This window comes from Eptatretus burgeri, chromosome 6, assembly GCF_056783735.1.
Source record: "Eptatretus burgeri isolate ZD-2024b chromosome 6, Ebu_testis_v1, whole genome shotgun sequence".
NCBI lineage: Eukaryota > Metazoa > Chordata > Myxini > Myxiniformes > Myxinidae > Eptatretus > Eptatretus burgeri.
In genome coordinates, this window is record NC_140966.1 from 58,957,923 (window position 1) to 58,980,213 (window position 22,291).

The window sequence follows — 22,291 nt, forward strand, 5'->3', positions numbered from 1 at the left end:
AATTTGCTGCCATAACTTATCTGGAAAGCAAGATGGGGGTAATTCATAGCAGGAGTACCAGGCGTTGCCTGGTGCTGTTCTCACCCTATTGGTATTTTGAAGAAAAAAAAAATTATTTTTCCATTTTTTTTGTGGGGGCCTAAAGCACTTCCCCACACCCACTCGGTAATGGGGTTGGGGATCATTTAACATATTACCTTTCACATCGCTACAAAGGTTTAGGCACTATAGAGCGATTAAAAAATATATATCTTTAAAAAAAAAAATCCAACTTTTAAAAATAACTTTAATTTGTTTTTTGGCCTTAACACTCAACTTTGAAAGTTTGACGAAGATCCGTTCAGCCATCTCCAAGAAAAATGGTGACACACACACACACACACACACACACACACACACACACACACACACACACACACACACACAGACACAAACACAGACACACACACACACACACACACACACACAGACACAGACACAGACACAGACACAGACACAGACACAGACACAGACACAGACACAGACACAGACACAGACACAGACACACACACACACACACACTTCTCTTATGGGATAGATAAATTAAATACACATAATTAAAATAATATCCCGATCTGATGTACCATACTCTTTGAAACATCCATCTGAGGGACGGCACACACGTTGATGAAACAGGTAAAATAACAAACAAGGTAAAAATTAATGATTGTAGTCCAACCGCACAAATCCCAACTGGCTTCTGACTTTTGGGTTACCCTGTATGTATGAGATGATTACATAAGAATGCTTCTTCTCTTACAAAACCAATCAACTTCAATCTTCCCTATTCAAATTGTAAAAAGAATAAATGTCTGGTGAGATTATTCTCGGTGAGTATCACGGTGAGTATCTTCGGTGAGTATCACGAAGTCAAGGACTTCTTGTTGAAATTTTTTTTTTCTTTTTTTCAAATTATTTCTCCTAATAGGTAAAAAAAATCAAAATGTTGAGGTCATGACTCCGAGTGAATTTGGGTGTGAAGGGGAAGCACCAATGAGGTTGTCATTGAGATTCAGAGGTTTTCCAGAAATTAGCTTTTCCGGAAAACAAACTGTGAAGTGCGAGATGATTTGTCAAATTTGTAATGTTTATCAACGATGTTGTTTTGGAACTTCCTCTTTTGCAATGAACAAGCACAGCATGAGAGTGAAACGTTCACTTCTTATTCTGAGTTTCTTTTCAATGACGGAATTTTGAAACTGTTGCTCAAAATAAACTTCCATTTATTTTCAATATATTTAGTCAGATTTTATTTTTGATACCATAATATTATTCAAATAGCCTTACTTTTACGAAATGATTCCTCGGATCAATTAATGTTGACATACGACTGGAATTGTCTGATGGGATTGTGTGTAGTCTTCTATCATGGAAATAACAAAGCTGATGAAGGTATCACGATTTTTGGGGTTTATCATGCAGTGCAAAAGGCAGGAACACATAATGTCACCTTTATAACCCTTGCCAGGCCAAAGTCTGCCACCTTGCATGTCAGATTTTCTCCAACAAGAATATTCCGCGCGGCAAGGTCTCGATGGATGTAATTTTGGTGCTCCAGATATGCCATTCCTGATGCGACTTGAACAGCCATGTTTATGAGGTGCGCCATCTTCAAATTCTTACCATCTGGGCCTGTTCAGATGATGAAAGAGCACATTCTTTAGCATTATTGTCATTATTATCATCATCAATTTGTTTTTATTATTATTCAAAGGCAAAAAGGATGTGGCTATAAAGACTGCAGAAGAAGGAACAATCACATTGCAAAAAGAAGAACAAATGGTAAGCAGTCTTACAACTGTTGGATGCCAACAGTCGAGCATCTTTGTGGCCTACATCAACATTAATATAAACTTTCTTTAGGTCACAATTTCACAATCAAACTTTACTTCTGCTTGTGTAAGGGCCTAGTTGGAATATGCGGCAGCTTGATACATTGCGATTATCCACTCAGTTCTTTGTTTGACAACTTTCTCATTCCTCAAGTACATATCTTCCTGAAAACAAAGTGGTGGTAAGGCCCTTTCTCGTCTGTAATTTTCCATGACACGTGTAATGTCATCCTACTATATAAAATAATGCAATTATCTGTAGCCTCTATGTGTATATACGTATATATGTATATCGCATCATTATATAATTGAATACAGCTTACCTAATCTCCACCACATTTTGCATATGTTATCAGGTTACCCAGTCAGGTCATGGGCACAAAACAATTCCCCCCTCACCCAGCCCCTATCCCCCAGTGAGAATGAGGAGACTTGTAATCTGCAAGTGCTTTAAACCACTGACCCCATGCCAGAGGGAGTGGGTACGAACACCTTTATCACTCTCGTATAGAATGGGTGTTGCTATCATACTAAAATACACAATTTGGTATCTGTCTGTCACTGAAGCATTTGGTCATTAATTGTCCAAATTCAACCAACTTTCTATCACGAATGAGGCCTTCGTCTTATTTTCGGAGTCACTCAGCCTATGTTGCTTTAGACTCGACTGCAAACAATCCCGAGGAATTCCCAAGTCTTATTGCCATTTTTATCCTTGCGAAAACGCCATCTTAAGGTGTATAGATAGCGGCTTGAGCGTCGTTCCACGTTATCGTAGTATTTTTCCAAGGCCGCTTCCCTCGAATGTCACGTCCGATGCCCAGCCATTGCAGACACTCTGCGCCAGAGGTCTGAGACCCCCGTGAATGACTGAAACAATGTTTGAATTTACACTGCGTTCTTTTAACCAAGTTACTGTGTTCATTACCATTTATGATCCCCCAAGGATTGTTCAAATAAAGCCGAGACTGGTGGTTCCTCGCCCGCAGGAAGGCAAAAGGCAGGAAGATGCTTCTTGTAGTAAAGGGTTTATTAAAGTGTATATGGGGATAAGGATGGATGAGGCTATAAGTAACGGAACAGATCTGGTGGTCAACAAACAGATCGGGATGAAAGGGGGGGAAAAAAAACACAATCCTATGTATAAGATAAATAATCCCGTCAATGGTGCCGACAATACAGATTCAGACCACAAAGGAGAACATAACAGATGAGGACTTGGGTAGGCACAAGCTGATCGTGGCTGCAGGACGATGGTATTGTGCAGGTTGGCGTGGCATGAGGTGAAGTGCGGATCAGCGGGAGAGGGAAGAGGATGGTGCGATGATGCGGAGATTGTGTTTGCGTCTCTCGGGTGGTCCGTCCCTCAGGAACGATGAAGTAGAGAGAGAGAGAGAGAGAGAGAGAGAGAGAGAGAGAGAGAGAGAGAGAGAGAGAGAGAGAGAGAGAGAGAGAGAGAGAGAGAGAGAGAGAGAGAGAGAGAGAGAGAGAGAGAGAGAGAGAGAGAGAGAGAGAGAGAGAGAGAGAGAGAGAGAGAGAGAGAGAGAGAGAGAGAGAGAGAGAGAGAGAGAGAGAGAGAGAGAGAGAGAGAGAGAGAGAGAGAGAGAGAGAGAGAGAGAGAGAGCCAAGATGTCTGCTTAAGCCCAACTGACTTGCACATGTGTTTATGTGGATTTTAACCCCTCCGACACTGCATTCCCAGCATGCGGGTGGTCCTATTCATTGTTCGCTCGTCGTCTGTGGGTGACACCATCAGTGTTCAACCCAGGGCCAGATTTAGTGGCAGGTACCCCAGGCGACCACCTTGGATGCCAAGCTCAGGGGGCGCTGAGCTTGAGGTGAGCCTGCCATGAAAATATAATAAGGAATAACAAGGAAGTTTGGAGCAGAAGGAGGCCATTCAGATTCGGGCCATCGTGCCTGTGCGACACCAACACCACGACCAGATTATATAACTCTATTAAGTCAACAAGTCAATTTCATCTGGGGGATGGTGGGAGAAGTGGGGATGAAAAGGTGGGGCAGGTACAGGGATATCACCAGGGTGTTGAAATAAAAATAAGACAGCGCGTCCTGAAGCTCACCTGGATCAGAAGCAACAGTCACTCAAACCCCTCCCCACAGACACCCATAGACCCTGATTTTTTTTCATGTCATGAACAAACTTTGGTACATCATGGGTGATGAAGATTATGGTCAAGTTTCATCGAAATTGGTCGTTACATTGAAATTGGTCATCAAAATTCTTCAGGAGGGGGGCAACATCTCAAAAAAATGAAGTTTGCAACAATAAATTCCACATTTCTGTGACACCTTCAGTCGAACATTGGGCATGGACAGAGGGTTTGTGAAGGACTTTGGCAAAAAAAAAACAAGAAACTTACTGCAGCTGAACCCAACATAAGGTGGGTAATATTTCAATGATGTCAATAGCGAAACTGCAAAAGCCAAATCTGCGAATGTCACCGGTGAAACGCTCACATCATTTTCTCATTCTACTATAAACACAATCTCTCTTTATTTTCATTCCAAACAGCATCATTCAAATCACAAATTAATACTATACGCCATTCTCATGTGACAACTAATACAGACAAATCAGTCGGCGAGAAAGGGCGGATACAAAACACTTCATACGGATCGAAAATTAAAATCATTATTGCATTTAGAAATGTATGGAACCTACCACCATTCACCTGAGAATGGGTAAAAGCAGGGTCGTTCGGCTGGAAATTCAAAAATTATTTTGAGACATTATCAAACCAGCGAATGTTTCTGCTGAACCCATGATTGTGTTTTACTTCCAGATTGAAAGTCAAAATCATAATTGCATCGAGGAATTTATGAAACCTTCTACTCACCTTAGGACGTCTGCGAAGACCCCAAAACGTTCTATTGTTACTTGGCAAAAAAATATATATCTGGACAAGTATATTGATCGCTTCATTTGTTTGTCTGTCCGCTCACCTTTAATCAACGACAGGTCACAATTTTAATACGATCCTCATGAAACTTCACCGAAGGGTGGAGTTGTAAAAGGTCATCATAGGCCAAAGGTCAATAACCTTTTAAGATTTCTAAAATCCTCAATTTTCATCTGATTAACTTCAAATTTGACGAGGATTTGCACATCAGGTCATTGAATTCAAACACCAACCATGTTTGAGGTCAACATCAGCCAAATTTATAAAAGCCTCAATTTTCATCCAATTGACTTGAAATTTGAAAGCATTTGCAGATGAGATCACTGAATTCAACCATCATTTTTTGAGGTCAACATGCGCCAAAAGGTCAACAAAGGCCAAATTTCTAAAATTGTCAATTTTCATCCGATTGACTGGAAATTTGAAGAGGATTTACATATCAGGTCACTGAATACAACCACCAATTTTTTGAGGTCAATAAAGGCCAAAAGGTCAACATAGTCCAAAGGTCAACAACTTATGTGCAATTTCTAAAATCGTCAATTTTCATCCATTGATTTTAAATTTGAACAGGATTTGCAGATCAGGTCAAAAGATTAACATATCAGGTTCAATCATCAAAAGGTCAAAAACAACAGAGAGAGGTGATCGTCTTCTCTTAGGGATAGGACATTCCAGGCACCTGCCCGAAGGGACCGCCTCAGGTTAACCCAAGGAGACCACCGTCTGGTGGATGACACCTCAGCACCACCACGACACACTCTCCCGCAATCTGACCCGGGAATGTTACCCCGTGGTTTCCATCCTATCATCAAAGATTGGGAGTCCCGAAGACTTTGCCCCAATCCCGTCATCCAGTGAGCTGCCCTTCGCAGGGCAGCTGCACAGGATGTACTCCCACGGAGTGGGTTTTCAGTTTTCTTTGCGGTTTTTTTAATGTGTTTTGCCTGAATTAAGTGCTTTTGCGGTGGCCGGCGTGCAAATATTGCCACCAATCTCCTAGAAAAAGGTAACCTAACTGCAGGAGGACATCCACAGACACAGTTGGGCACCATATATGGATGGCCGTTGGCTCACAAGGAGCTCCTCCGTCCTTTGATAAGTTTTGTTTTTAATCTTGCTGGGTGTCCATATCATACACCCTCCTCACCAAGAAACCTGGTAGGGGAGATGATTTAGTCACCGCCAACCCAACCATGAAACACGTTAGTATCGGTTTACATTGTACCTGGAGCAAGTCACAGGTCTGATCTGGCTTTACCTGACAATACTCTTTTAATACTGTTTTTTTAGGGTGTGTGACAAGGATGAATTGATTCAATTTTTTGGACATCATAATCCAGATCTGGATACGAGAAGTTTTTAATGTTTTTAGTGATGAGAGATTGGTCCAAAAATATATATATACCTTACAGCACGATATTTGAAAAAAGTTGTGAACAAGCTGATTAGATTTTTGTTCAGATCCGGATCCATATCAGGCCTATCAGTGGGATACAAAACATAAATTGTTCAGCCTGACAGAGATGTGCTTTACCAAGTCATTTCTAGTTACTTTTGTTATTAGAAGCGGACTTGGAGACTCACCACGATAAGCCATCTATACACCTTATCATGGATTTCACCCAAGGGCAAATAAAGTTGCGACAACCTCCATCGTGTGACCCTTATTCTTCCTGTCAAGTTTGTTTGAGATTGAATAAGTCACCTCCGAATGTATCATGTTCAGACAGACACCAAATTATGTATTTTCGTATGATGTCCATCATCCATGTACCCCTCTATCCCCATTGCATCAAGCCTTCTAATTTAAACCTGTCTCCTCTTTCTGCAACCAATACCTTTCCAGGGAAACCAGTGCATGAATTAATGACTCCATGAGTGAAAGACCCCACCTTACTACAGTTATAATTCTCTCACCTTCATTCTCAATCTATGGCCCCTGCTGCTATCACTGCCTATTCTGCTGAAACACTCTCCTGCACTTAATCTGGCTACTCCCTTTATTATCCTAAACATCTCTATCAAATACCCTCGTAATCACCTCCTTTCTAATGTGTAAAGTCCTGTCTCCTCAGCTGTTCCTCATAGCTTAATCAACATCGCCCCAGAATCTAGCTAGCCCTGGCAGACCAATCGTTGGTCTCTGCCTTTTCTCTACAATGCCAGGGCTAGTGGAGGAGCAAGAACATAGAATGGATCAGCACATAACAGAACAAAAGGAAGCACACCAATAGCAGACTTTAGGGACAAAATAGAGGAAGACTTGGAGAAATAGTAGATGTGGGGAAGAATGGGACAAAGGGGAGGACAAACAGGTGGAAAAGATGGATGCAGAAGCAAACACTCAGGAAGGAAAAACTAAAAACTTGGAAAGAGGTGTGCTTGGGGAGGGTTAATGGGGGTAGAAACGATCATGGTTTTTGATGGGGGATGATCTGGGATGGTGATGAACACAACAGATTGTGGTCTTCAATACCTCGAGGGAAAAATGAGATTGAAGAGAATGTGTAAGTCGGTTCCACTGGCAAGAAAAGAGAGTAATGAACGAGTGAGATGAGCTGTGAGCCTGTTTTTTTTTTGTTTGTTTGTTTTGCAGTCTCACTAGAAGGGGGTTGCTGGTTGGTTTTAGATGGTTTTAGGCGGTAAAAGAATATCCATAGCCCCCGTGGGTTAAGGTTAGTGGATGACCCCAATTCTCTCGATGGAAATGTTATTGTATATCGCCACCTGGTGGAGGGCTGTATTACAAGTCGTAAGTCATAAATGTGGGGGAATTAACCTGTCTGAAAGGTCAGGTTTTTTACTAAGGAGATAAGCTATCAAACAGCAGTCCAGTTGGGTGAAGTTAAACAAATGGAAGAGGAGTCTTGGACCATTCAATGCCATGACATCTCCCACACTTGAAATGTCAGCTTCTCCTTCCTTCCAAAGGTTCAGTCAAGGTGCTGTTGATTTCACCACTTGTTCTACATGCCTGAAATGCATATCGACACTAGCATCCACTTCACCAGCAAAACTAGTTCCTTATTGTAGTCGTAGTAGTAGTAATAGTAGTTGTTGTCAACAATCGAAATGTCTTGTGCTGAACGTTTTATGGTATTAATGATTGAAAAGAGTGAAAAGTGTTGATAGTTTTGACTTATACCATAGAACACTTCCACACCATGCAGTACTAGGAAGGTATCTTAGAGTGACTGCATTTGCATCCACTGTCAGACACATTGTGAATCATTAAACAAAAAAGGCAATCACCAGCAAAGATGGCCATGTATTTATATAAATGATTGCGTGCAACTGATTAATGTCAAAGTGAACGGTGACTAGGTTGCTTACTCTGCAGACAGTGCAATAAACTGCCATTGACCATGAGTTCAGTAATAATATAGATCGGCTCCTTGAGAGTGCAAACGGCATACAGCTGGATCAGATTTGGATGTGTAAACTTTTTCATGATGTGCGCCTCGGCCAGGAACTCTTGCGGATCCATCGCTCCTGGTGGAAAGTGTTCAAAATGTTAGATGGATATATATATATATATATATATATATATATATATATATATATATATATATATATATATATATATATATATATATATATATATATATATATATATATATATATATATATATATATATATATATATATATATATATATATATATACACACCTGTCTGGCAGTTAAACAAAATTGAAAATCATTCCAAACAGCAAACTTACTGTTTTATGGATGTCATAAAGAACACAAACAACAGACACGATCAACTAAAAATAGGGTGGTGTAAAAAACCGTGCATCAACGGCGGTAAACTTCTGAAAAGAAAGTTTGTTTGTTTTTTCTACTGCCTTTAAAGCTTTTATTTTGTTTCAAATGAATTATATACTTCAACAGTGTAGAACACAAATCACCTTGTTGGCACTTCCAAAAACCTCCAGTTTGACAGTGCTGAACAAAATATTACGCCATTTTACGCCATCTCGACCAATCAAATTTGTCTCTCACGCTCTCTGTGTTGGGGAATATCGATATCAAGACAAAATGGTAGCTCGCTAGGAAATAATGATGGTGCTTGGAAACACAAAGCAAGAGTTCAAAATACCCCGCCAATGTCCCTTTTGTTAAGACTGCGTGGGGTAAGGTGTTCTATAAACTCTCTCGTATTCAGGCAGCTCTTGAATCCTTTGATGAGGCAAAGCTACAACACCAGCTGATGTATATTCATCCCTTAACCAATAGTACTAGATCTTATTCATATCTTAATGCTAACCTCATTCAGGTTTTGCTACTCCACCCCTCACCTCTACTTTTTGTAAAATTTTGGTGCAGTTAAAAGTATAACGTGCAATCGTTTGGGTATCATGCACATGGGGTGAAATTGGGAGAGAGAAGCCAATGTGAAAAGGGGAACCTGACACTGAAAGAATGTGGTATATGAGGAGTTCGAGGAAAAAAGAAAGAAGACTTGGCTGAATAAGGGGGGGGGGGAAAACTGTTGGAGAAGAGTTTTTAATTTGAGAATCAATATTGAGCTTCATCTTTAATTTTGAAACCTGAACTTTTGTTTTGCTTCTAACCTCTCCTTTATAAAGAATCGTTTTAAAATAACTAATGCTCATTGAGATTGGATCAGATTGAATAATTCAAACCAAGTTACTTGGGAATCGAGCATGATAAGGACGGCTTGATGACAAACATCCTTGGGTGCCTTATGATGGTGAGGGTGAAGATTCTTGCTTCCTCGTGCTCTGCCTGAAGGCACGTTCAGAGCTGCTAAAGAAACCTCATGGCAAGGATTACACTAGGTGGATTGCCTTTGCTTCCCCAGTGGTATTCAGGGAAAGGAATTTGTATTTTGATCAGGGTGCCGGCGATAGCTTAACTACTCTTCGCAAAGGACACTGTGGGCCTTTGATGAAGATTATGAGGTTGGGATTTGGTGAGGATGATTATAATTAATAAATACAAAATAAATGAATTTCTAGAATACCTGATTTCAGGGTCTTCACAGCCACAGGGGTTGTGTTGTTCCAGAGTCCTTCATAAACCTCACCAAACTGGCCAGCTCCAAGCTGCCGCAGCAGTGAAAGGGACGTGCGCTCAACCTCCCACTGGTCCACCGTGTTGTAGGATAAACCGAATGTCACGGGTCTTTCCACCTGCACCACGCCAAGTCCAGCGAGCACATGCACATATACATCATTGCATACACACAACTACCTTTGTTCATCATCATTTACTCATCTTTCTCACATTACCACCCACTCTCAGATCTGCCCAATTCCTTAAAAAAGAAAACCTCTTCATCCCTATTCAAAGTACTTTTTAGATACAATTTGGAAAATAAATATTTGACTACACCCTTTCACTGGACCTTCAGGAAGTGTGTATTTGTTGAGGGCTGGTAATTTGACCCTAAAGGTAATTAAAGTACAAAAGAAGGCCATTGACCCATCATGCCTGTGCCATATCTACATCCCAGCATTCCCAACTATTGCAGTGAGCAATAATGACAACTAACCCTAAAGTAGAGATTTTCACCAGCAGTTTAGCACATGATGCTCCACTCCTTTTGAAAGATATGGGACATATTAACACCAACAACCAATACATATTTGGGAGGCTGGTTGCTTTTACATTCCCAGGTAAAAAGGGAACACCTTGCTCATGCTCACACCACAGTGTTTCGTTAAAGGCTTGATTACTCAGCTCATTGGCAAGGAACTGAATGAGCGACATATTTGGTGAGAAGGTAAGACATGGTGAGCAAATGCCAAAGATAGTGCCCGTCACATGTTAGGACCTGCAAGCATGGACTGTGAAGGAGACACTTCAGTCCATTCCCCTCGTGGGAGTGATGCTGCACAAGATCATACAGATTGGAGAAGATCTGTCGCTTGTTGATGGTGAAACACCCATTCTCCAATGGTTGGATGTGATAGTGGCGGATCTGGTCTCCGTCCCGTACTGCAAAGAAAGGAACAATCTGAGAGTAAGAATTGCATCACATTTATGAGCTTCTTAAAATTTTATATGATGGCATAAACAGTCTTCAGGCACATTTACAAAGTGCTCTAAAGGTGTGTGTACAATGGCCAACATGTTACCTACAGTATGTTTCTTGGGGTTGTGTGCAACTTTTGTTCCTGCATTCTTTGGAAAAAATTACAAATACCTTGCTCCATCCCTTGAACTTTTACATAGCTGAGTTCCGTGCCTTGTCCCTCTATCTATTGCCTAATCGCGTTTACCGATTGGCCAATAATAACCACACTCAGTGGCGTAACGATTAAGCCTATGGCATCTGCTCTGAGTTTTAGAGGGTGGCAGTTTGAAACCCGGCTGAGTCACACCAAAGACTTTAAAAATGGTATGTGCTGCCTTCTTGCTTGGCGCTTAACATTTTAAAAGGATAGAATATGGACAAACAACTATAGGTCGGCAACCATAGTGCAGGCTATATGGGCCTCATGGTCTCCTGCTTTGAAGTTCTTTGTAAGATAACTCGTATGATCATTATTATTATTCTTATAGATGTGTCGTGGACAGATAGAACATGTTTGATTTCAACATGATAGACAACATATTGTACATGACATGTTATGGGATGTGATAACTGGTCAAGTTTGTCCCAAATGACACAAAAACACATTTGTTTCATGCACCATGTTGGGAAAAACATGAGCAGTGTAAGTGATATACTCAACTTGTATATAAATCAACTATTGGACAAAATGTCAGTACATCAGCATACTTTTACATGAAATTACAAGGAGATAGGTAGACAATGGACAAATCAACAAAGTATATGGGATGTTGAACCAAAGAACCATGAATTATGATTCTTATACTTAAATGGGAAATTGCAATCAGGCAACGACATTTAACTTTAAACCATGTCTTACTTTAAAAGTTTAACTTTAAACCATGTCTTTCTTCAAACGTTTAACTTTAAACCATGTCTTACTTTAAACATTAAACTTCAAACCATGTAATACTTGAAACATTTAACTTAAAACCATGTCATACATCAAACATTTAACTTTAAACAATGTCTTACTTTAAACTTTTAACATGAAACCATGTCTTTCTTTAAACATTTAACTTTAAACCATGTCATACATTAAACATTTAACTTTAAACCATGTCTTACCTTATACTTTTAACTTTAAATCATGTCTTACTTTAAATGTATAACTTTAAGCCACGATTACTTTAAACATTTAACTTTAAACATTTAACTTTAAACCATGTCTTACTTTAAAAGTTTAACTTTAAACCATGTCTTATTTTAAACGTTTAAATTTAAACCATGTCTTACTTTAAACTTTAAAATTTAAACCATGTCTTTCTTTAAACGTTTAACTTTAAACCATGTCTTACTTGAAACATTTAACTTTAAACCATGTCTTACTTGAAACATTTAACTTTAAACCATGTCTTACTTTAAACGTTTAACTTTAAACCATGTCTTACTTTAAACGTTTAACTTTAAATCATGTCTTACTTTAAACGTTTAACTTTAAACCATGTCTTACTTTAAATGTTTAACTTTCAACCATGTCTTACTTTAAACGTTTAACTTTAAATCATGTCTTACTTTAAATGTTTAACTTTAAACCATGTCTTACTTCAAACATTTAACTTTAAACCATGTCTTACTTTAAACATTTAACATTAGTTTCAACCATGTCTTACTTTAAACATTTAATTTTAAACCATGTCTTACTTTAAATGTATAACTTTAAACCATGTCTTACTTTAAACATTTAACTTTAAACCATGTCTTACTTTAAAGGTTTAACTTTCAACCATGTCTTACTTTAAACATTAAACTTCAAACCATGTCATACTTGAAACATTTAACTTAAAACCATGTCATACATTAAACATTTAACTTTAAACAATGTCTTACTTTAAACTTTTAACATGAAACCATGTCTTTCTTTAAACATTTAACTTAAAACCATGTCATACATTAAACATTTAACTTTAAACAATGTCTTACTTTAAACTTTTAACATGAAACCATGTCTTTCTTTAAACATTTAACTTTAAACCATGTCTTAATTTAAACATTTAACTTTAAACCATGTCTTACTTTAAACATTTAATTTTAAACCGTGATTACTTTAAACATTTAATTTTAAGCAATGTCTGACTTGAAACATTTCACTTTAAACCATGTCTTACTTTAAACATTTAACTTTAAACCATGTCATACATTAAACATTTAACTTTAAACCATGTCTTACCTTATACTTTTAACTTTAAATCATGTCTTACTTTAAATGTATAACTTTAAGCCACGATTACTTTAAACATTCAACTTTAAACCATGTCTTACTTTAAAAGTTTAACTTTAAACCATGTCTTTCTTTAAACGTTTAACTTTAAACCATGTCTTACTTGAAACATTTAACTTTAAACCATGTCTTACTTGAAACATTTAACTTTAAACCATGTCTTACTTTAAACGTTTAACTTTAAACCATGTCTTACTTATATACATTTAACTTTAAACCATGTCTTACTTTAAACGTTTAACTTTTAATCATGTCTTACTTTAAACGTTTAACTTTAAACCATGTCTTACTTTAAATGTTTAACTTTCAACCATGTCTTACTTTAAACGTTTAACTTTAAATCATGTCTTACTTTAAACGTTTAACTTTAAATCATGTCTTACTTTAAACGTTTAACTTTAAACCATGTCTTACTTCAAACATTTAACTTTAAACCATGTCTTACTTTAAACATTTAACATTAGTTTCAACCATGTCTTACTTTAAACATTTAATTTTAAACCATGTCTTACTTTAAATGTATAACTTTAAACCATGTCTTAGTTTAAACATTTAACTTTTAACCACGTCTTACTTTAAATGTATACCTTTAAACCAAGTCTTACTTTAAATGTATAACTTTAAACCATGTCTTACTTTAAATGTATAACTTTAAACCACGATTACTTTAAACATTTAACTTTAAACCATGTCTTACTTGAAACATTTAACTTTAAACCATGTCTTACTTTAAACGTTTAAATTTAAACCATGTCTTACTTTAAACTTTAAACCATGTCTTACTTTAAACGTTTAACTTTAAACCATGTCTTACTTTAAATGTATAACTTTAAACCACGATTACTTTAAACATTTAACTTTAAACCATGTCTTACTTGAAACATTTAACTTTAAACCATGTCTTACTTTAAAAGTTTAACTTTAAACCACGATTACTTTAAACATTTAACTTTAAACCATGTCTTACTTGAAACATTTAACTTTAAACCATGTCTTACTTTAAACGTTTAAATTTAAACCATGTCTTACTTTAAACTTTAAACCATGTCTTACTTTAAACGTTTAACTTTAAACCATGTCTTACTTTAAATGTATAACTTTAAACCACGATTACTTTAAACATTTAACTTTAAACCATGTCTTACTTGAAACATTTAACTTTAAACCATGTCTTACTTTAAACGTTTAAATTTAAACCATGTCTTACTTTAAACTTTAAACCATGTCTTACTTTAAACGTTTAACTTTAAACCATGTCTTACTTTAAATGTATAACTTTAAACCACGATTACTTTAAACATTTAACTTTAAACCATGTCTTACTTGAAACATTTAACTTTAAACCATGTCTTACTTTAAAAGTTTAACTTTAAACCACGATTACTTTAAACATTTAACTTTAAACCATGTCTTACTTGAAACATTTAACTTTAAACCATGTCTTACTTTAAACGTTTAAATTTAAACCATGTCTTACTTTAAACTTTAAACTTTAAACCATGTCTTACTTTAAACGTTTAACTTTAAACCATGTCTTACTTTAAATGTATAACTTTAAACCACGATTACTTTAAACATTTAACTTTAAACCATGTCTTACTTGAAACATTTAACTTTAAACCATGTCTTACTTTAAAAGTTTAACTTTAAACCATGTCTTTCTTCAAACGTTTAACTTTAAACCATGTCTTACTTGAAACATTTAACTTTAAACCATGTCTTACTTTAAACGTTTAACTTTAAACCATGTCTTACTTATTTATATACATTTAACTTTAAACGATGTCTTACTTTAAATGTTTAACTTTAAATCATGTCTTACTTTAAACGTTTAACTTTAAACCATGTCTTACTTTAAACATTTAACATTAGTTTCAACCATGTCTTACTTTAAACATTTAACTTTAAACCATGTCTTACTTTAAACATTTAACTTTTAACCATGTCTTACTTTAAATGTATACCTTTAAACCATGTCTTACTTGAAACTTTTAACTTTAAATCACGTTTAACTTTAAGGGCCGGATTTACGAAAGGTGCTTAGCTAGCGTCTTGGTAACACACACCTAACCTCGAAACGCTGACAAAACCATCTTTGGACATGCACAGCTAGTCACCCGTTTAAATAGCAATTTGCAAAGGGACATAAACAGCCGATTATCTGTGCAACACCACACACATCTCTAACATCCAATTGAAATGATGCACTTGCATTGAATCACAGCACCACGGACAATTGTTGGAGTGCATTCAGCACATTGCTCCTCATCGTAGGTTGATCAAGGTCATCTTTCTCTAGATTTAGCAGCCAACGAAATTACTCCTTGAAGAGATCCATCCATCCCTCTTTCGAGATGATCCTTCCCTCTGTCCACTCATCCCTCCTCTCTTTCCATTCATCCGTCCCTCCTTCCACTCATCCATCCCTCATTCAACTCATCCATCCCTCCTTCCACTCATCCATCCCTCCTTCCATTCATCCATTGCTCATTCCACTCATCCATCGCTCATTCCACTCATCATGTTGAAGACAATCGGTGAAGGTGTATAATCTCTGTATATGAGCTGTGGTTCCCACATGTATCCCACTCTGGGTAATCTGGATTGAACTGATCGATGATGGTTATTGAAACATCTACTATGTTTTATGTTTGGGTGGTACACACAGTGTAAAATTAATTAGTGGCTATCTATTTATGTATGCAAGCATATCTGGTGACGTTTTTCCACTCTGTCCATTCCCTTATATGGGCCAAATTTAGGAAAGGTGTTTAGTGAATGACTCGCTAGCACATGCCTAACCCTTAAACAGTGACAAAAACCATCTTTGTATGTGTCCAGCTAACAACCAGTTTAAACAGCTATTTACAAAGGGAGATTAACATCCATTTAGCTGTGCTAAAGCTGAACAACTGTTTAGTTATGCACAACTAAGTTAGGATTCATTCCTTTGAATTATTTATTTTGTTTACCGCCCCATATAGGAGGTTACCAAACCAATTTACCTCAATGACCCCACATTGGCCTCGCCAAACGACAAGTTTTAATTTGTGTGTTCTAATGGCTGCAGCATGTCGGCAAAGAAAACAGGGGACAATTATTCATTCAGCAATGAATGCGTTTCATCGAGCTAATGAAGGTTCACCAAGGAGCAATAAAAGACAGGAGGAAGTGGCATGAGTGCAAATAAGAAAAAGAAGCTCGCATGGGAAGATATTTCAAAAAGGATGGTGGCCCATTTCTCAGAATGCACAAAATCCTCTGCCAGAGACCTCCGAGAACTCTGGAGGAGGATTAAGATGAAGGCAAAGGCACTAGCTCGTGAGAAGAAACTCGATATGCAAAAACAGGAGGTGGGGAGGCTGTGACTGACGAACTGTGTGAATAAATTGTTGCGATATTGACAATAACAAGTCAATTGTCTTGACTTGGATTGGATTGACTTGGATCAAGTACATCCTGATGTAGATGTTGCTCCATCAGTAGCTGGTAGTTTGAAACAATATTGGTCTGATTCCATCAACCAACCAGCACAGGTCATTCTCACTTCAGGTAATTATATTTTGAGGTTACCAAGCCTTTCAAGGCTGGGTAACCTCTTGTTTTTCTTCTGATTATTATTATTATTTGCAGCCGGCCCAATGGACGATCTTGTTCCAAGCATGCAACACGTTATTCTGATGCATACCTTTACTTGGGTAGTGTATAGGCAACTGGCAGCTCTGTATAGGCAAAAAAAACAAGCTCAAATGAGCTATGATCCTCGTCCTCTTAATGATGACGTCATAAAAACGAATATGACATCATTGTGATGTATCAGGTTTGCGATAAATTATCTGTGCTTATGCCTGGCTTGATTCCCACAAACAAAATTCAAACAGCTTGCCTAGTTTCAGAGATAATGGTATAGGCAATTTCCATTAGTGGCGATATTATAACGTCAACTTTTTTTCTAGGAAGAATTTCCAAAATTGGAGATGGTTACTGCCTGTGCGTGGCCTTTCTGCATAAACATGGCAAGTTTCACGAAGATCCGATGAAAACTCTGGGTTGTGAAACAAAAAGTCAAAAAATAGGAATGACTTCTTAAAAATTGATATGACGTCATAGTGATGTATCATATGTGCGGTAATTCATCTCTGCTAATGCCCTGTTCGATTCCTGCAAACAGAATTCAAAAAGCTTGCCTAGTTTCGGAGATAATGTTTTTGGCGATTTCCATTAGTGGAGATATTTTGACGTCATAACTTTTTTTCTCGGAGGAATTTTCAAAATCTGAGATGGTTACTGTCTGCGCAGGGTATTTTTACATATATAAGCCAAGTCTCAGGAAGATTCGATGAAAACTGCAGGCTGTGAAACAAAAAAGTCCACAAGAACAACAACGTGAGTAAGACTTAGAGATCCTCCACGAGGATCTAAAAAAGTCCACAAGAAGAAGATGAAGAACAACAACGTGAGTAAGACTAATAGATCCTCCACGAGGATCTAAAAACCAATTAAATTACGTGCATTAAGCAAAAAAAATACTTCCTGCTTATAATTCAAAACACCTCACTGCACTGGAAAACGTGGGGACAGGAATACTGTTCTGTAAATAATGGAGGCTTGCAATACCCTGACCCATCTGGAGGTGGCGCTACATGATACACATTTACATAGAGAACTTCCTTCCCCCTTTCCTCTCTCCCCCCAAGACCACCGACAAAGATAAAAACACCCCGATAGATTAATTGGGGTCATGCTGATCCTATATAGCTAGTTTGGATGTAATTAGCCCAGAACTGTAGAAGTAGCGTGACAAACAAGCCGGTAGGTGGCGATGGGTCGCCGAGCATGGAAACTATAAGATATAGAGTAAAATGGATGTCATATAGCGGATAGCGAATCACCTTAAAATTATGCATATGAAATCTCATCCAGTTCCATCTACTGATAACTACTCGGTATCCATTTGAATGAAAAGTACCGAAAATGCGGTTTGAAATCAGAAATCCCCAAAGTTCGAGGGGGTGCTGTGGGTGAACAAAGATCGAAATCTAAAATCCGGCTCGATCCTTTGTGCACAATGTATTCCAGACGATTAGTGTGAATTTTCATGACCATCCAACCATAACCCTAGGAGGAGTAGCATTTGGCGCGAAGGTACCTCCAGCTCTCGCATATTATCGATTTTTGCATTATTTGACCTTTGACCCCTGACCTAAGCGAAATCGGTCAATATGTCCTGAGGCAAAGTTGTAGTACTCATTGAGTACCATGAACCTGCAGAGTTTCATTCGTATCGATGCACTCACCTGGTCGCTAGGGGGCCTTCAATTTTCGCCAATTTTCACGCATACCCTAATTGTAGGGGGAGCTGCGGGTAAAGTATTCCATAAATCACAAAAACCGGAATATATTTAATAGAGCATCACCTGTACATCATTCGTGCCAAATTTCATAACCCTACGTGAGATAATGGCTTTCGGAATTGATTTCGCGTGAACGGTACTGATTTTGAAGGTTTTTCGGTTGTTGCTAGGGAACCAAAGCGTCCCTAGCAACCATCACAATTTCCAAAGCACTAGGTCATAAGATGTACCTACCACCCAAGTTTGGTCAAAATCTGCCCACGTTTACTACCAATTATGCTGATGACAAACGAACAAACATCCAAACAAACAGACAGAATTACTGACAATAAGGGTCACCACCTATTTCGGCGACCAAACAAATACGCAAACACCGGTCAGGATACTTCAGCCACGATTTTGGGGGTTTATTCCCTTTTAAATTAATTTTCTCTGCAACCGATTTACACCAAATTTTCACCATAGGTGCGACTGCTCGTGTGGAATGTTTTAATAATAATTCTGACATCGTAGGTCATGTGGTGTGGCAGCCATGTTGGAAAAACTGAAACATTTCGGACCTCTGTATCTCTGAAAATACACGATGAAAAAAAATTGAAACTTGGCACATGGCAAATACTCCACATGGGGAATAAGTGCGATTTTTTTCGACGTTGTTGGTGAAGTGGTATCCGGGTGAAAATTTGACACGTAGAATGCTACATCCGATCATTAAGAAAAAATTTTGAGGGTCATCTAGGGATAAATTGGTCAACAGAAATAAATAATTGAAGACATCATAAGTAACGTGGTTCAGCAGCGATATATATATATATATATATATATATATATATATATATATATATATATATATATATATATATATATATATATATATATATATACATATATATATATTTTTTTTTAACTTTAAAAATCCCCTTCTCCAAAATGGTTGAACAGATTAAGGTGAAACATTACACGTTTCCCAAGTGTTGGTGATACCAGGGTGATGATGAATAATTGAGAATCACATGGTTGGGTGGAGATATTGGATGAAGCAAAGTATTAAATAATGTTTTCTCTGGAAGCGTTTGTCCTATCAAAGCTGAACTTTCCAATTATTGGTTCACGAAAAAATATTTTCATGAAAAAAAATAAGTGACCACTATATTCGTTATTGTTGTGTGTCTGTATGTCTGTCTGTCTGTCTGTCCCGAGCATAGCTCCGTGGGTTTTGATCCGATCCTGATAAAATTTTGGTGGGAGGTTTATATCATGATCTCGTTGTGTTTTCCTGACAATGGACGTGGTGCGCCCATTATGGGCGGAGCCACGCCCAAAAAAACATGTTTTTAGGGGGTAGCCAATTTCAATTTGCATCTTCTCCTAGGGGGTTTGTCGAATCTGACAGGGTTTTCGGTATTTGGTTAGCCCAATGGCACCTGCATAGCCCCACGGAGCTCGATTTTTCATTTTCGTCCCAAGGTCAAGGTCACAAGGTCACGAACTTAGAAAATTGCGAATTTTGACATAAAAATCATACGACCGCCCAAACTTTGAGAGCTCGGATGACAATATTTTTAATGTATATTCTTGACGTCATTCCCCACCTAAAGTCTCGAAACCATTTTGCTCCATCTCGAACACCTTGCCCATGGTGCCCCCCTTCAAGTTTGTTTTTACGCTGATTTCATCAAAGTTTGGATAATCCGAGGAGTGCGAAATGCCATATAGCCTATATGACGTTATATTGTTCCTGGAATGTTCCAGAGGAAGTTTTCCACCAAAGGTCATAATCCTTGACCTGTGACCTTTAAAGTTCACAAACGTCAAATTTTCAAAGTTGTGTGAATCGAACCTGGTTTTCGACCTCCTTCGACGAACGAACTCCAATAAGCTATAGCACGTATCCTGTTTCTTTATTTTAATGTCCACAACATTGTTTTGTGATCTTTTTAGGTTGTGCAAAAGTCAAATTTTGAAAGTTGTTGAACGAAACCGGGTTTTCGACATTTTGCAGCTAATAACCGGTCACTCGTACTACATCATGTTGATCATTTTTATAACTTGGTGAAACATTATCAGATTGTCTCATCCTTGACTTCTGAAACAATCTACATCGTAAAATACCGCTCGTGAACCATCGTCGTCTTCAGACTTGTCATCTAACATCATTGCTGTATTAGTGTGAAAATGATGTCACAAGTCATGTGGGTTCGCAGCCATCTTGGATGGAAAACGCACCTTATCCGATTGATAGAAACTTCACAAGCTTGATCCCCTACCAAATTAGAGGCAGAATGTAAACTTATGATGTCACAGGTCATGTGGTTTGGCAGCCATATTGGATTGAAAATAAAAATAAAATTTTTTTAAATATTCTCCTCCAGAACAGCTTACTTGATCAATCCAAAATGCCACACCCATGATCTATTGCCCTTGAGGAATATATGGTGTAAATTTTAACATCATAGGTCACATCGTCTGACAGTTATATTTTGAAGAGTAAAACTTTTTTTAAATCTTCTCCAGACCTCTTGACAGATCGAGAGGAAACTTCACACACATATGTTCTCCAAGCCTTGCGGATACCAGGTACCAGGGTGTTCATGAATAATTAATGTCAGATGGTCTGACAGCCATGTTCGATTAAATGGAAATCTCAAAAACAATATTTCTCTTGAACCATTTCGTCAATTCATGTGCAACTTCACAATTATGATCTCGTAGACATGTGTAAGGTATGTTTTTAAATTTCAACCCAATCAGCCACATGGTCTGGCAGCCAGAATGATTTAATTGTTTGAATCTGATTACTTTTTTTGTTGTTGAATCAGACTCACTTGGCTACGCCTGGATAGGATTGAGGGTAGGGGAGTATAAATTAAAATGATACTGATGATGATGCAGGAAATAGGGTCAACTATGCATCTAATAAATGTAACTAGGTCCGTAACTTGTAAATCCCGTGTTATATCAAAGCAGGGTTGTATCAAAGCCAGACGTCTTGGTATCCAGTCATCATTGCTAGCAGTTATAAAGTGGCAGTTCTAGTTTTCTTTACGATCAGTTGAAATTGTATTATGAAAAGAAAAAACTACTTTGTAAATCCATGCACATTCTTTGTAATCTAATGAAATATTGATATATTATGTATTCAAAAATACATGAACTTCTTTTTCTATTATAGTGTAGTGAGGAGGAAGATTGCATTCCAGAAGGGGGAAGATTGCAGATTACGTTGAAGAGGAAGATACTAATTTGATATTGTCATACTTCTCCAGCGGAATGCATGTATCCTCAAGGATTCTCAATGCATGTCGATGAATTTCCCTATCCTCTTCTGCCTAATCTTGAGCTAATTCAAGCACTCCTAACACATCCATATTCACCATCCTTTGTAAACTACCAATTATAAGCTGTGCAATGCTTGCTTCAAGGCCTTAAACACACTCTTAACTAGAATGGCACTCGGAAGAGCGCATACCTCCGCCAAGCTGATTAAGTTATGTTTTGTATCCCACTGACAGGCAAGATCTGGATTCAGACCTCAACTAAAATTTAATCAGCTTGTCATTGTCACCTAACCAAATCATCCATAAAGCTTTGTCCGAATCTGTCCCAAACTTTTTGAGATATTGTGCTATATATCGTTTTTTAGCACGATCACTCTCAATGGTGAAAAATCACTTTAAAAATTCTCAGATCCGGATTTGGATCTTCACCAAAATCTAATAATTTTGTCCTTGTCAGATACCCAAGCCCTCCACCAAATTTCGTCCAAATACATCTTCAACTTTTTTGAGATATGCTGTTCACAAACAAACAAACAAACAAACAAAGAAACAGACAA

General features: G+C 37.7%; 1 protein-coding gene across 1 annotated transcript in view; it reads right to left on the reverse strand.

Moving 5' to 3' along the window:
- LOC147024875 (tyrosine-protein kinase Src42A-like) overlaps positions 1-22,291 on the reverse strand; it is an 89,989-nt gene that overhangs the window by 13,601 nt on the left and 54,097 nt on the right. Inside the window, exons 3-6 of the mRNA XM_085885225.1 lie at positions 10,600-10,763; positions 9,787-9,955; positions 8,132-8,290; positions 1,490-1,671 (exon numbers count right to left, since the gene is read on the reverse strand). Coding sequence (XP_085741351.1) covers positions 1,490-1,671; positions 8,132-8,290; positions 9,787-9,955; positions 10,600-10,763 — 674 coding nt within the window. The remainder of the gene's footprint in view (positions 1-1,489; positions 1,672-8,131; positions 8,291-9,786; positions 9,956-10,599; positions 10,764-22,291) is intronic.